At 48.9% G+C, this 14,642-nt stretch overlaps 6 protein-coding genes across 6 annotated transcripts; 4 read left to right on the forward strand and 2 right to left on the reverse strand.

Annotated features, from left to right (window-relative positions):
• Positions 1-15: 15 nt before the first annotated feature.
• On the forward strand, positions 16-1,174 carry F9C07_1129 (putative sterol delta 5,6-desaturase; the record flags this gene model as incomplete). Its single annotated transcript, XM_041288395.1, has 3 exons — positions 16-257; positions 325-830; positions 891-1,174. The coding sequence occupies 3 exons, from the start codon at positions 16-18 to the stop codon at positions 1,172-1,174; spliced, it is 1,032 nt and encodes a 343-aa protein (XP_041140831.1).
• Positions 1,175-1,252: 78 nt separating this feature from the next.
• F9C07_1075201 (beta-alanine synthase) lies at positions 1,253-3,616 on the forward strand. Its single transcript, XM_041288394.2, has 4 exons — positions 1,253-1,955; positions 2,016-2,333; positions 2,420-3,238; positions 3,295-3,616. The coding sequence occupies exons 1-4, from the start codon at positions 1,792-1,794 to the stop codon at positions 3,371-3,373; spliced, it is 1,380 nt and encodes a 459-aa protein (XP_041140830.1). The 5' UTR covers positions 1,253-1,791; the 3' UTR covers positions 3,374-3,616.
• A 243-nt stretch (positions 3,617-3,859) lies between these two features.
• Positions 3,860-6,127, forward strand: F9C07_2227950 (threonine dehydratase; the record flags this gene model as incomplete). The annotated part of the gene is made up of 1 exon (XM_041284112.1): positions 3,860-6,127. The coding sequence occupies one exon, from the start codon at positions 3,860-3,862 to the stop codon at positions 6,125-6,127; it is 2,268 nt and encodes a 755-aa protein (XP_041140829.1).
• A 340-nt stretch (positions 6,128-6,467) lies between these two features.
• F9C07_1131 (putative homeobox and C2H2 transcription factor) lies at positions 6,468-8,312 on the forward strand (the record flags this gene model as incomplete). Its single annotated transcript, XM_041284111.1, has 1 exon — positions 6,468-8,312. One exon carries the CDS (start codon positions 6,468-6,470, stop codon positions 8,310-8,312), a length of 1,845 nt encoding a protein of 614 aa, XP_041140828.1.
• A 316-nt stretch (positions 8,313-8,628) lies between these two features.
• On the reverse strand, positions 8,629-11,621 carry F9C07_1132 (SacI domain protein; the record flags this gene model as incomplete). The annotated part of the gene is made up of 3 exons (XM_041288400.1): positions 8,629-10,569; positions 10,627-11,315; positions 11,414-11,621. 3 exons carry the CDS (start codon positions 11,619-11,621, stop codon positions 8,629-8,631), a joined length of 2,838 nt encoding a protein of 945 aa, XP_041140827.1.
• Positions 11,622-12,103: 482 nt separating this feature from the next.
• Positions 12,104-14,632, reverse strand: F9C07_2138040 (magnesium transporter NIPA-domain-containing protein). The gene is made up of 9 exons (XM_041288399.2): positions 14,445-14,632; positions 14,114-14,397; positions 13,983-14,026; positions 13,904-13,929; positions 13,719-13,809; positions 13,554-13,644; positions 13,337-13,497; positions 12,993-13,284; positions 12,104-12,940 (listed from the first exon to the last, which is right to left on the reverse strand). The coding sequence occupies exons 2-9, from the start codon at positions 14,125-14,127 to the stop codon at positions 12,451-12,453; spliced, it is 1,209 nt and encodes a 402-aa protein (XP_041140826.2). The 5' UTR covers positions 14,128-14,397; positions 14,445-14,632; the 3' UTR covers positions 12,104-12,450.
• Between the last annotated feature and the right edge of the window lie 10 nt (positions 14,633-14,642).

The raw sequence follows: 14,642 nt of genomic DNA on the forward strand, positions 1-14,642 counted from the left end.
ATCAAGTGGTGCACCATGGATGTGATTCTGGATGTGTTGGATACCCTAGTATTCGACCGACTGTACGCAGCGGTTCTCCCACGACATAGTGCAACGAAAATAGCACATTACTTTCCCTCCAATGGCACAGAACTGGCAACATTAAACGAGAGTGTTAATCGTTATTTCGCCCTATCACCTTCTAAATGGGCTACACAAAGTATCTTACCCAGAGACCACCTCCTTCGGCAAAGTTTGAGTTTGTTTCTTATTACATGGTTGGGGCTCATAGCTGCTCTTCTATCAGACGGACCGGGGCTGATAATGTGGTTATTCTTCTGGCAGGTTATTTGGCATCATTCTTTACTTCCTCAGCGCCACCCTTTCGTTTCACTTCATCTACGACAAGCGCGCCATGAAGCATCCAAAATTCCTACGTAACCAGATTTCCATGGAGATCGCGCAAGCCGTGAACGCAATGCCCGTGATGGCAGCCCTCACTGTTCCATTTTTCCTGGCTGAAGTCCGGGGATACACAAAGCTGTACGATTTCTCCAGCCAGGCGCCGTTTCCGCTTTACACATACCTCCAATATCCTATCTTCATTGCGTTCACCGACTTCGGAATCTATTGGATTCATCGCGGAGAGCATCATCCCAAGGTCTATAAGCATCTACACAAGCCCCATCACAAGTGGATCATCTCGACTCCGTTTGCCAGCTACGCCTTTCACCCGGTGGATGGGTGGGCACAGAGCCTGTCATACCACGTCTTTCCTATCCTGTTCCCTCTCCAGAAAGTCGCCTACCTGGGCCTGTTTGTGTTTGTGACAATCTGGACTGTTATGATCCGTGAGTTTGCTTCCTAGGTCAGTCTCAGCCGATGATATAAGCCTTGCTGACCCATTGTAGATGATGGAGAGTATGCTCTGGACTCACCTGTTGTGAACGGTTCCGCCTGTCATACTATTCACCACTACTATTTCAATTACAACTACGGCCAATTTCTGACCATCTGGGACCGTATTGGAGGAAGCTATAGAAAGCCAAATCGGGAGCTTTTTGACCGCGAAGTGCGGATGACACAAAATGAAATCAAGAAACAGGTCGAGGAGATGGAGAAACTCGTCAAGGAGGTCGAGGGCGTTGATGACCGGTGTTATGAGACTCAGACAGAGATGAAAAAAACCCTTTAATAACTGAAAATGGTCTTTCTAAGACTAAATTGGTTTGCTGTCTTGTTTGTCTATGAGGGTTACGCATGCTACATGAGCTCCATAGCAGGCAGATTCCCGCTCAAATTAGGAAGTATATACTTAGTGTTTAATGTAATCAAGAACTGGCTCATAATGATACATAACATGAGAGTAGGGTTTTCCTAGGTCAAAATAAGAACGAAGAAAAAGAAATAAAATAAAAACTGTGTTTGCAGTATCCCCCAGGTGGATTAGTATTACCAGAGTTACCGTGCGTCGTTGTCCGGCAACAGTGGAATCCGCCACCGGATGTTATTGGAAGGCGCTCAACATCCATAGTGCAAATCATTGCGTTCACAGGTGGCCTACCCTCACGTTTTTTTAAAAAAACCTTTTTACTTTCTTATATCCACAAGTATACTATGGTATACTATTAGGATTAAAGTGGAGTATCTTTTGTCTCCACCAAGCCTTGTCGAGAGAAGGCGTATGGCACTATATTTCTCGTTACACGGATAGATTTTATTTATATATCGAGGACTCGCCCTGACCCCCGACCCTTGTAGGTCATGACATTGTGTATCATTTTATCAGCATAGATTCAAAACACCAACATCATGCACTTCACTAAGCGCACCGGCCGCGCCCTATTCGCAAACCCTGCGAAACAATTCTCGACAACCTCCCGACGCCAACTATCAGGTCTCAAGATCAACCACAACCGACTATGGGAAACGTTGCACGAAACGTGCGAATGGGGCGCCGCTCATAGATACGGCAAGTACGTCAGGCCTTCATAACCTGGACTCTTGAATAGCTCCCCATTTAACATATACTGTAGGAATTCCACAGATACTGGCATGGCTCGTCTAACCCTGACTGATGCCGACGCGAGTGTGCGTCGCTGGCTCGATGATGAAGTCAAAAAGCTGGGTTGCACACTCCATGTGGACCAAATGGGCAACATGTTCGCAAGACAGAAAGGTCGACTGAACTCGTCAGCGCCTATGGTTGCCATGGGCAGTCACTTGGACACACAGCCGCGTGGTGGTCGCTATGATGGAATCCTCGGTGTAATGGCGGCCTTGGAGGTGTTGCGAACAATGAAGGAGAATGGGTATCAAACGAACTATGATGTCGGTCTGGTGAATTGGACTAAGTAAGTTCCCTTGTTCTTTTTGTGTCGGATATCCCATTTCCCATCCTGTCCGTTTCTGAGGTTGGTACATACTGACAAGATGACAGCGAGGAAGGAGCTCGGTTCCCTAAGTCCATGTGCTCCTCCGGCGTATGGGCTGGCGTAATCCCCATTGAACAGGCCTGGAATCTTCAGGATATCCATGATCCTAACGTAACACTCCGTTCTGAATTAGAACGACATGGATACCTCGGTGACATCCCCTGTTCGCCCGAGGGCTTCCCCCTCGGCGCACACTTTGAGCTGCATATTGAACAAGGTCCTATCCTCGTGGAAACCGGCCGGTCGCTAGGCGTAGTCCAAGGCGGCCAGGGATACAGATGGCTAACATTCACCGTTTACGGACGAGATGCGCACACGGGCACGACTCCCTTCAGCGCTCGCCAGGACCCCCTACTCGCCGCATCTAAGATGATTGCCTCGTCGAACGAGATCGCAAAGCAACATGGGGCGCTGGCCTCCACCGGTGTGCTCAAGATACCGTCTAACGCGTCTACGAACACCGTTGCTTCGCAAGTAACATTCACCCTGGACATCCGGCATCTCGAGGATGAAGTGGTGCACGCTGTACAGAAGGAATGTCTTGAATCCTTCGCTAACATCGCAAAGCAAGATGGGAAGGGTGTTTCGTTCGACTGGACGATGGACACGGATTCTGCTGCTGTCAAGTTTAACAAGGACTGCATCGATGCAGTTCGCACTGCCGCTGACGAGCTTGTTGGCGCTGGCCAGTACATGGATATCACCAGCGGTGCTGGACATGATACTGTGAATACTAGTAGACACTGTCCCTCAACTATGATCTTTGTTCCGTGCCGCGACGGCGTCAGTCATCATCCGGAGGAGTATTGCCGCCCTGAAGATTGGTAAGTTCGCCCAAAATATTTTGGCAATGTGTTATAGAGCTAAACATGATATATAGTGCCCTAGGAACTCAAGCCTTACTTGAGGCGGTGGTTAACTACGACCAAGCTCGGATGAAGAAAGAGGCCAACGCATAGTCAGGTAAATAGAACTAAGTGTATTTATGTAGGAGCAGTGTTTATCTCTTGTTTGGTATAATATTACATTGAATGGCATAAAATTGATAGAGTTAAATTTCTTTTCGTACTACACTATCCAGTACATGGAACGACCTCAGCTTCCTACTACTAAGAATGTAAATTTCTCACATTTTCACTTGTTTATATATATCCCACACCATCCAGTCCAATAGGAAAAGAACTCCAGGATGTCCCATAAAATAAAACAGAAATTTTTCTGTCCGATGGAGAGTAAGGTTAAGGAATGTGGATGCTATCACCTAAGTGGAGATGTTCATGGAAGGCGCCTGAATGTCATCGGAAGGCTGTAAGGACTCATTCTCGGTAATTGGACATGAGCGGGGGCTCGACAGATCCCTACATAAGTGCGCAAATCACTTCAAATAATACTTCCCATCTGCTATTATACCCTTGCTTTAAATTAAATTCCAGATCATTGTCAACATGTCTGCTCGCCGGCCCATATACTTCAACCCCGCCGCGGCAAATGCACGCTGCGACCCTCGGGACATCCATGGTCTCAAAGAATTCCATCAATCACTGCCCAACTACGCCCCAACACCGTTGACTCCTGTACCCGAGCTCGCAAAAGAATTAGGTGTTCGCGCTGTTTTCGTCAAGGACGAAAGTGATCGGTTTGGCCTCCCGGCTTTCAAAGTCCTGGGTGCCTCGTGGGGTTGTTATCGGGCTGTGACTGCTCATCTGGGCCTTCCGCCCACGGTGAGCTTGGATGAATTGTCGGCTAGAGTCAAGGATGCTTCGATTACTCTGATTGCGGCTACGGAGGGTAACCATGGACGAGCTGTCGCCTTCATTGCGAGACTGCTCGACAGCAGGGCGGATATCTTTGTGCCCAGGAGTATGGATGAATCTACACAGCAGCTCATTGGGAGCGAGGGTGCCCAAGTGATTGTTGTCCAGGGGGACTATGACCAGGCAGTGCAGGAGGCAGCAGACGCTGCCCAGGCTCTTGACGGGGGCATTTTGGTACAAGATACTGCATTTGATGGCTACGAAGACATTCCCGCGTGGATTGTAGAGGGGTACTCTACAATGATGATGGAGGTCGATGAACAGATCGCAAAGGAAGGCCTGCAGTGTAATGTCGTCGTTACGCCTGTTGGAGTGGGCAGTCTGGCGCACGCGGTGGCGAGACATTGTAAATCCAGAGATGCGCCCATATCGGTTGTGGCTGCTGAGCCGGACTCGGCGCCTTGTCTGCATTCTAGCCTCAGATCTGGGAAACCGGTCACTGTTCAAACGTCGCCGACGATCATGGATGGAATGAACTGTGGTACCGTGTCAACCACTGCGTGGTCTGATTTGGAGAGATTTGTTGATGCTTGTGTCACAATTTCTAGTCATGAATGTCACGCTGCAGTTGAATACTTGGCTACCAAGTCAATAAAGGCTGGTCCTTGTGGTGCTGCATCGTTGGCTACCTTGAAGCGACTTGCTGTGACAGAGGAGGCGCAGACTCTACTAAACAAAGACTCCGTGGTTGTTCTACTCAGCACTGAAGGCCCACGGCCGTATCCCATCCCCAAGGAAGTGTCGATTGAAGACACAGTCGGGCTGACGCAGATCCTCACGACGATCAACTCCTCGAATCCCTCCCTATCTTTGACAGACGGCGCTGGAGAGAACCAGATCGCCAACTACTTGGCCGCATGGTTTGCTCACCGAGGCATCGAACATCATTGGATTGAGACCGTCTCCGGGAGGCCATCAATCGTCGGGGTCTTGCGCGGTTCTGGGGGAGGTAAGTCCTTGATGTTCAATGGTCATATCGACACCGTAAGTCTTTCGAGCTACGAGAAAGATCCCCTTTCGGGAACCTTGGGTGAGAAAGACGGCCGACAAGTAGTGCTCGGAAGAGGTAGTCTCGACATGAAAGGAGGTCTGGCAGCAGCCCTGGCGGCTGTATCAGCCGCTAAAGCCAGCGGCAACATTCTTCGCGGCGACGTGATCGTGGCTGCTGTTTCTGATGAAGAGGATGCTTCTCAAGGCACGCGCGACCTGTTGGCAGCAGGTTGGCGTGCCGATGCAGCTGTCGTTCCTGAACCTACCATGGGCAAAGTAGTGACAGCCCACAAGGGATTTTTGTGGGTTGAGATCGATATCCTCGGGGTTGCTGCTCACGGATCCAACCCCGCCGCAGGACAAGACGCTATTCTTGATGCTGGTTGGTTCCTTCGTGCTCTTGAGCAATATCAACAGCAGTTACCTATCGATGATGTATTGGGGCCGGCATCCTTGCATTGTGGGTTGATTCAAGGCGGCGAAGAGCCTTCCTCATATCCCGCGAAATGCACTATCACAGTTGAATTCCGCACTATCCCCTGTCAGACGCAGGAGTCGATCTTGAGTGACCTTAAGAATCTTTTGAAGGGTATTGTTCAGGAGAACCCCAAATTCCGGTATTCGGAGCCTCGCGCTACCATGTTCCGCCCGACACAGAAGCTGGCGACTGATCATCCCTTTGTTGAGAGAGCGCTCGCTTGTGCAACTGCTGTGCTGGGGAATACTCCTCAGGTAAGCAGTGCACCTTTCTGGTGCGATGCGGCGCTGCTCAGCGAGGTAGGAATTCCATCAATAGTGTACGGACCTAGAGGTGATGGACTGCACAGCAAAGAGGAATGGGTCGAAGTCGAGAGTCTGCAGCAGCAGGAGAATGTCTACAGGAGACTGATCGAAGACTTTTGTCAGTGATAGCTGAGATATTCTGCATGCGAGTAAAACCCGTTCGAGTAAAATCTGCTATGATGTACATAGTTGTGAATGACCAAACGACAAGCTACTCAGTGTATAGAGAGTACTATTCAATACTTATAGATTTTCTGATATAGGTAGCGGTATAGATCAGCAGAGAATTAAGTATATCCTATTGGCTCCAGCGACAAGATTGCGGTCAGCGGTTAGGCTAAACCACTTTAGCAGAGTCTAGTGGTGAGTCAGCAGATTCCAAGTTTGTAAAGAGAACGTGACGTGATTCTTTAGATGAACTCAACCACTTCTTCCCTTCAGGGATTCTGTGGACATATACACAAACATGGAAGATGCATCTGGATTTAATTCATCACAAAACTTCTCACAAGTCACTAAACCAGACGATGGGCCAGCCGATGGGATTGATGTGCCAGATATGAACTTCCTTACTTGGCCACTTGAGGAAAATGCTGCCTTCGACTGGGATGCACTCAACGCTGAGCTACTTAGCGCTTCTTCAGACCCGAACCATGAACAGTGGTCGCAATGGATAGTCTCCGATCCATCTGAACAAGCCCACATGTCATCAGGTTTTCCTATCAACGGCGACTCTACCGTGCCCCCGCCGGAAACCCAATTAAACAAGACCGGTGCTCCTGCATTTATTGATCAACCTACAGAATTATATAACCCCGTGCCTATGCGCCGGGGACTTACTGATGTAACTCAATTCCTGGATGGTGCTTATTGTCCTCCACATCCCTGTAGCTATTGTCGTAAGCACCGGTTGCAGTGCCTGATTATCCGGACTACTCCAGCGAATCCGAACCCAATCACGTCGTGCTCGAGCTGTGTGGCTTTATTCCGCGAATGCAGTCTGGCAATAGGAGAAAAACGCCAACCTTCTGGGTTTGAGACTCTCGCTCCAGCAATTGGCCATCTCCATGGTCTCCGGGAGCTGAGCGAAGATGTTGCTTTTGCGGACCAGATGACGATTCCGGAGCAAGAGAACGAGCTCGACGCCTCTATGCTAGATCATGCGAGAGGTAGAACTGAGCCGAAAGACTCCAAGCAGTTTGTCAGAAAAGGAGCCAGAGTCTTACGGGCATGGTTCCTTCAGAATCAGGAGTGTCCCTACCCATCCGAGGAACAAAAGTCGCAGCTTGCCCGTCAGACAGGCTTCTCTATGAAACGAATATCGACGTGGTTTGCCAATGCCCGTCGACGCCAAAGACAGAAAATGGAGTTCTCCGGTCGCCCTCAGATCAACCGAGCTGGTTCACCAATGCCCACTAGCCAGTGGACAGCGATGACACCCTTGGAGCGATGGCAGGCGTCTCCTCCAGAAGATGATCCAGTGCCTGAATCAGCGATTAGGGATGCCATCGCATCTTCCACGGCAGAGTCAAGCTGGAGTGGTTTACCATCTGAAACCAACCATCTCCCAACCGGATCACCATCACTGAACTTCGACTCGGCATCATCTTCCCTCTTCGACTCCTCAGTCTCAGGATTCGGGAGTAGACAATCAGAAGCGTCATCCGACAGCATATCCATAGCATGGAGTCATCAATCACCCAACGACGGCGCCTTGCCATTCCCTATCAAGCCACCCAGACGGCACAAACGCCGATCCTCACACGCTACCGAGGAATACCGGTACCAGTGCACATTCTGCCCACAATGCTTCAAGAAGAAGAACGATTGGACCCGTCACGAGACAAGTGTCCACCTCTCTTTAGAATCGTGGATATGTACACCGAACCTCGCAGAACTAGAATTGACCGAACCAAACCCGCTCGCGTGTAAGTTCTGCCCTTTCTCATGGCCTTCCCAAGCCCATTGGGAGGAGCACGACTTCCGCGTTTGTGCAGAGAAGTCAATGGAACAGCGGTCGTTCACTCGAAAAGACCATCTCTGGCAGCACCTACGCAAGTTCCATAGCTGCACGAAAACCCCAATTCCTGATCTTGATGCCTGGCGCTTGACGAGAGGTGATATACGAAGTCGTTGTGGATTCTGTGGTCTGGAACTCGGTAATTGGGCGTTAAGGACCAATCATTTAGCAGGGCATTTCAAAGAGGGCGTTCGAATGGAACAGTGGGAAGGTGACTGGGGGTTGGATGCCGAAATATCCAGTGTCTTGAGGAATGCGGTGTTGCCGGGAAAGCGTGGCCAGGGAATTTGAATGTGGAAGTAAAGGAAGGACCTATAGTATGGTACGCATATATCATCATCTCATAGCCATCTGCTTGATGCCATACTATACATACATTTAAATGTTGTGCCTAACCCCGTACTTTGATGTGAAATATAAAAATAACAGAGCAAATAACAATAGAAAGGGAGCAGGTCCAATCGTTGCAAAACAGATAGCAGGTTCTTGTATGCTCTCAACAAATCCAAGAGCATTATGTGGTATTCTATATATTAGGATATCGTCTCTCAGAAAAAATTGTGTTCGCTTGTAACCCACACAAGACAACAAAATATACTGTCGGTCTCTATGCCCACACCAACTTTTTGATGTCATAAACCAAATGCTCAAAGATACCTGTCCGTTTCTTAGCATCGTCTAAGGAAATAATATCCGATGCCTCGATTATGGATGGGGCTCCTTCCTTTTGATCATTTGATTCTGGTCGCTGAGCTTCACCGGTCTTCATAGCTCGCTCTATTTCCTCGCAGACAGACCGCACCCAGTCTGTTTCACTGACTGTTATGCTGCTCTTCCTTGTTTGTGTTACAGAGTTGGAGAGGGGAAGAGCTTTGAATGCAATAAATCGGGTCGTCGAGTGGGGTGTACCCTTGAACCAGGAGTACACGTCCCATTCATTGCTGGAGGGAGCGTTGCTGTCGAGTGTCTTGGTGTCCACGTTACTTTGCAATGAGCGGGTGTTGACACGAAGGGCGTTTGCATCGCCCTCGCGGTACTCGATAACAAGGCCAACGTTACCACGTTGATCAGTTTGCGTGTCGGTCAGAATGGAAGTGATGTATGTGCCGTAGTTGATTCGTGTTACGGAGCGCAGATCGATTCGCTCGAATGATAACACCTTATCGATGCTCCAATCGAACCGGCAGCTATAGATGGCGGCATCTGTGAGCAAGAGAACAGCTTCCTCGAACGGCAAAGTTCTTAGAGTATTAGGTTGTCGCGGAGTTAGCATCGTCCAGCCGCCCAGAAACTCCTCCGACTGTTCGCTGATCACAATTCTGCAGCTTGTATCTATAGCATTCTGGCGGAGCTTTTGAACTGAGATTCCTGGATCAGCTGTTTGCATCTCCGTTGCAAATTCTTTAAACACTTGCGTGGAAACATTTCCTAACATGTAGTCGATACACGCTTGTGAGAAATAGTCGTTGACAATGTTGTTGAAGTACCGTGTCAAAGTCAGTCCCAGGTCGTTCAATGCACCTCGATAGTCCCGTTTCCTCGTCCGAGTATAATCACCTTTCAGAGCTGCTGTTGAGGAATACTGTTTGGAGATGGCGTCGCCGTTATCTGCCCAAAGGGTATTGAACCATTGCGTCGAGGAATCGCCGCCAAGGTCGATGTTGATGCCCTCCTGCTTCAGCTCCCGCTCTAGAGCCCACTGACCGAAGGCGCATTGTGCGACTCCTGTACGATCTAGACAGTCCATGCAGTTAGTGCGGACGATGCCTGTTTGCCCCCGAATAACAGTATTGTTGTGTACGACTGTGTCGCTGTATTCGTTCAAGGTGCTCTCCAAGCTATTCACAAGTCGGCTGACATTCTCAAACCTCATTCCACGGCACTCATTGTGAAAGTCAAACCACTCTAAGCCAAGCTGTGTCCCATCTATCCCTCCTGACTGGTTCATAGCTTGCGCATATTTTTCATACTGCTCCCCCAGCTTCTTTTCGCCCGCGTGCTTGTCAATGAGTGAAACTGCTTGGATCTTGCCGTACTTTCGACTCAAGTTACGGAAGTGTCTATCGAAGGCAAGCTGATTCGTTTCTGGCGAGTGATGTAGCACGGGGACGGGTTTGAAAGTATAGGGTGACTGAGAGAAGTATAGCGGAATGGACCCACGCACTTGAAGATGGGAGTAAACATTGCGTACAGGATCCCAGTCAGGGTCCGAGAGAATCTGTTCAGTCTCTACGCTGTTGGCGGTATTTCCTTCATCATCAACACCACGGCGCAGATATCGGAGGCCAGGCCGCTTTACCGACCGCCGGGAAATCAAGGTAAGGAGGAATTTTCGCTTATCGAGACCAGGGGCTTGCGTTTCATGTGTTTCGTCGACGATACGCCCCTCCGAGCTCTCTTGAGGATTATCTAGTCTTGTCGGTCGGTGGCCTTCTGTAGTCGCCACTGTGAATTCCCGCTGGCCGACAAAACCCTGCATCAGCGGCAACACGAAACTATGGGCATCGATTGTGATAAATGGTTCCATGAGATGCCTATTCCAGAAATACTAAGCTCCAAGGTCAGCTGGGTGCGATCAGACCACAAAGACATTATTTCTATTTACCAATTCGTCCACTACCTTGTGTAGTGGCAGATGGCTATTGTTGAGTGCCAAACTTTGCCCGCCAATATGTCTAGTGAGGTCATAATCATATGCAAAGAAGAAATTATTCGATGTAAAAAGCAACTTCGTGTAACGAAGTAATTTCGGCAGCAATTCTACCGTCGGATCCCCTGCGCTCTGCCGCAGCGAGACGTCAACTTCCGACGCGGTTGCTTCGGCACTTTCCTTATTCACGTCTGTGCCAACACCTTTAGACGTGTCCGTAGGTTCCTGACCTACTGTACCAAATCCTGGTAATCCAAGGGTCTTCCTCGACAACCAATTCGCCGCAAAGCGTCCGAAACGTGCCCTTTTCCCGATCACATCTTCAGCAATACTGCTGACACTATGACCTCTAATGTGGGAAGTCTCTCGGACCGGAGAAGAGGGCACGGTGCTAACATCGAGATCCTCACTATCAGTCTCCACATCGGATATACTCTCCTCTGAAGCCGTCTCATCTTGCCCACCTTCACCTTGCAAGATTTGTTCTTTTGCCTGGAAAATTGCGCGGCTAGCATCTTCCTGTGACGAAGTTGGAATGATAGCAACATTGGTAATAGAGTAAACAGGCTTTCCTTGGATTTGTGCAACTTGTTGGCGTTGAGTTACAGAGATAAGGAAGGAGTATGACGCAACGGTCAAAAGGCCTTTGGTACCATTCGGTTAACAACGCAGAATCCGGTAGGACAGTAACAGCGAGTGACATGGGGATACATGGGGCTATGAGGGTCAAGAGCCTACTCACCAACAAGGCCGAAAGCCTCCATCCCTTCATCACGCTCATCTTGGTCCGCGGGGTAGGTTGGATTGAACGAGACCCTGCCGGTTTTATAGTCAATCCGTATTGAGGAAGATTCATTGTTTCCATTGTGTCGCAACCCGTTCCCGGGAACCTGGAGAATTAGTCCATCAACGGCGGCGACGATACACAATTTTCGCAACAAAGCTGGCATTTCGCCGGTTATTGGTGTCGCGGTGGCGGAGAATCGCGTTGTTTTCGGGGACTGTGCAGAAGGAGAGGGGCTCGAATCCGGCGCAAGTTTTCTTTCCTCGAGCTTGCATTATTCAATGAAACTAATAGTCCATACCGTCGTTCGCAAGAAACCCTCCGCAAGCCAAGAGTATGTCATGAGGAAAAAATAGTGGAGGTCATGTAAGGTATATAGCTTAGCTTGGACAAGGGCAGCTGATCTCCACTCGCTGACTTCATCGGTTCAGGTACCCCACGTTCCCCTCAATATATGTATATTTTTGATTTTTCTTTCTCTTCTTCTATGTTGGCCCTTTTAACAAGAGTCCTCAGACGAATACCAACAAATTATTCCCAAAAGAGACAATGCACAATATCTATCTCAAAATTGACAACGATGCGTATATACAAATCTGTTTGTCGCAGACAACTGTTCCTCTTTGAACTCCAGTCGAGGAGTGGGCCAGAAAGGCAAAGTGTGAGGGGGGAATAAAGATGAATAGAAAAAGAAAACAAAGGAGAAAAAAAGAAAAGAAAAAAGAAAAAAGAAAAAAGAAATTTGTCCAATTCAGTTCAAATGACTCATGAGCATCCCTGGTTCCTCAGCCTGGTATATTTTCTTGCGCTTCAAGAGAAGTAAAAGTACAATGCAGCCATAAAACAAGATTCTTGGGTCGAATGGTGGCCATAGCAACGTATGACCGAGTGGGGGAAAAGCAAAAAGAAGAAAGGAAAAACGTAACAGCAGTAACCTCGTCGTAAATGAAAACCAGCGGATCAAATGAAAAGAGATACCAAGACAGACCGTCCTACTATCGCTCGTCATGCTTATTGGGTTGATGAGAGGTGCGCTCTAGGTCGTCGCTTCTTTTGTTTTTATACGTGGGGCCTGGCTCTCCGTCACTTTCCTCAGTCAACTCTGACAGCCCATAGGCTTGGTTCTCCACATCGTAAGCGTGAATCAGACCTTCACGATCTCCATTGCCATTCAGGAAGGCAAGGCTTGACGAGCTTCGGCGATGAGGCTCGTTGCTCCGACGGGACTGCATAGACCGGCGGGTTTGGAAGCTTGCGATTCCGTCAGTTGGCACACCTTCATCATCTAGCTTGGAGTTCAGCATCTGCCGCCCGTCCGGGTCATGTCGGGAGAGATTCAAAAGATAAACGCCGGAGAAGATGATGAGAAACCCGCACAGCAACGAAATCGTGTTGACAGCATCGGTCGTGTTGAAGCCTTTGAAAAGGATGAAGGAAGCGCACAATGTGGCCGTCGTGAACGTCACATAATAAAGGGGATTGACTCTGGGGAGGAAAATTGTCAGCTGCGGTTGTGTTACGGCGCCAGCTTACTTACATCGAAGTAGAAAACTGGTTCAACGCCTTGTTGAAATAGTTCATCTGGGTGAGGATACAGAAAGCCGTAACAATCATGAAAACGTAGGTTGATGCGTGCGTAAATTGGTTGTTGCCACCAAGGGTAAGTTTCAAGGCAATGCCAAAAGCCTTAACGGACATGACGGAGACTGAGCCGACGGTGGAACAGATGGAGATAAAGATGAGGGGATTTTTTTTGCCGTAGACCGGCGCAACTCGGTAGATCATGACAGTAGAGAAAATCGCAACAGCAAGGCAGTAGAGAAGAAACCCTGTTGGAGCCGATGTTAGTTGTGCGCCGCGTGTTATTAGGATTGTACATACCTGGTTGGAGGGCATAGTGCAGAATTTCTTCGATTGTCTCGACGGGTTTGTCCGGAGGCGCGTGAAGCACAATCACCACGGAGCCCAGCAGACACAAAGCACATCCCATTTTACCCAATGTGCCTAATTTCTCGTTGAGGAAGTAGGAACCAAGGACCGCACTTCACTTCCGTCAGCCAGTCGCACAGAACACACTCGACTTGAGGACAACACCTACCCTATCAAGACACTCAATGCGCCCAAAGGGGTAACAAGGATCGCAGGCGCAAAAGCGTAGGCTGCGAAATTCGCGACTTCTCCAATGGCCACTACCGATCGCTGTCAGCTCCATATCCCTTCCGTATATTTCTCTGTCGGTAGCCAACAGCAGGAGTGTTCGTACGTGTGATAACACCACCCCACCAAATCGGACTTTTCAAATATGAGAATCCTTCTCCCTCGAATCCATGCTGTTCGGAGGCATGCGTTAAGCCCTGCACGCAATTGGTTAGTTACCAATCTCGAACTGAGGAGAGTATAGGCGGGCGGAGAGGGAAGAGTTGAAAGCGTTAACGAAAGCAAACGGACCTTTTTGGTAATAACAAAACTTGTGCCTAGCATATGGTCAATTCTGGTCTTCGCATGAACCTCCAAGAGAAATACATACCTATTGCCATCGTTGATAGGATGGCCAAAATGAGGCCTATGTACCTGTACACAACGGAAAGACCGGTCAGAACACCATGCTCATGAGGCCCCTAGAATAGAACAATCAAGGGCATAACATATAATGCATACTTATCGGAGAGCATATTGACGTATCTTAGGAGCTAAAGGCTCCCCCTGGTGTATGTACTCCAATGCTAGCAGTCGCCTTCGTAAATAGAATGAAATGGGGAAGAGGAATTGGGTCGTTGTTGGCTCTCGGTCGACTAGCCAAGCATCCGGGGCGCACCAACAATGAACGTCTCTATCCAGGAGGATGAAGAATAACAGCAACACTGCAATACTTCCGGCGTAAAAAAAGGAATAGAGGGGGTTTGCCACAAGTTATTTGAAGGTATGTTGGATTTAATGACTTTCTAAAGAGTCGTTGGTCGAGAACTCCTGCGATTGAAAGAGAGCTTACTTGTCGGCCTTCCCTGATCGGTTCTAGAGGCTGGCCTGAGGTTGGCTTGGCTGCCTGCGCTCGTGCGGTGGGGGGAGTTTTTCCCTTCCCAGCAGACGGAACCGGACTGTTTTTTGGACGCGTAAGTGGTTGGAGGCGATGAGTAAAGCCCACAGTCTGCTTTGGAGAAGAGCTGGAAAAAAAAAAAAGTACTAATAA

The sequence above is a fragment of the Aspergillus flavus genome, chromosome 1 (assembly GCF_009017415.1).
Source record: "Aspergillus flavus chromosome 1, complete sequence".
Lineage (NCBI taxonomy): Eukaryota > Fungi > Ascomycota > Eurotiomycetes > Eurotiales > Aspergillaceae > Aspergillus > Aspergillus flavus.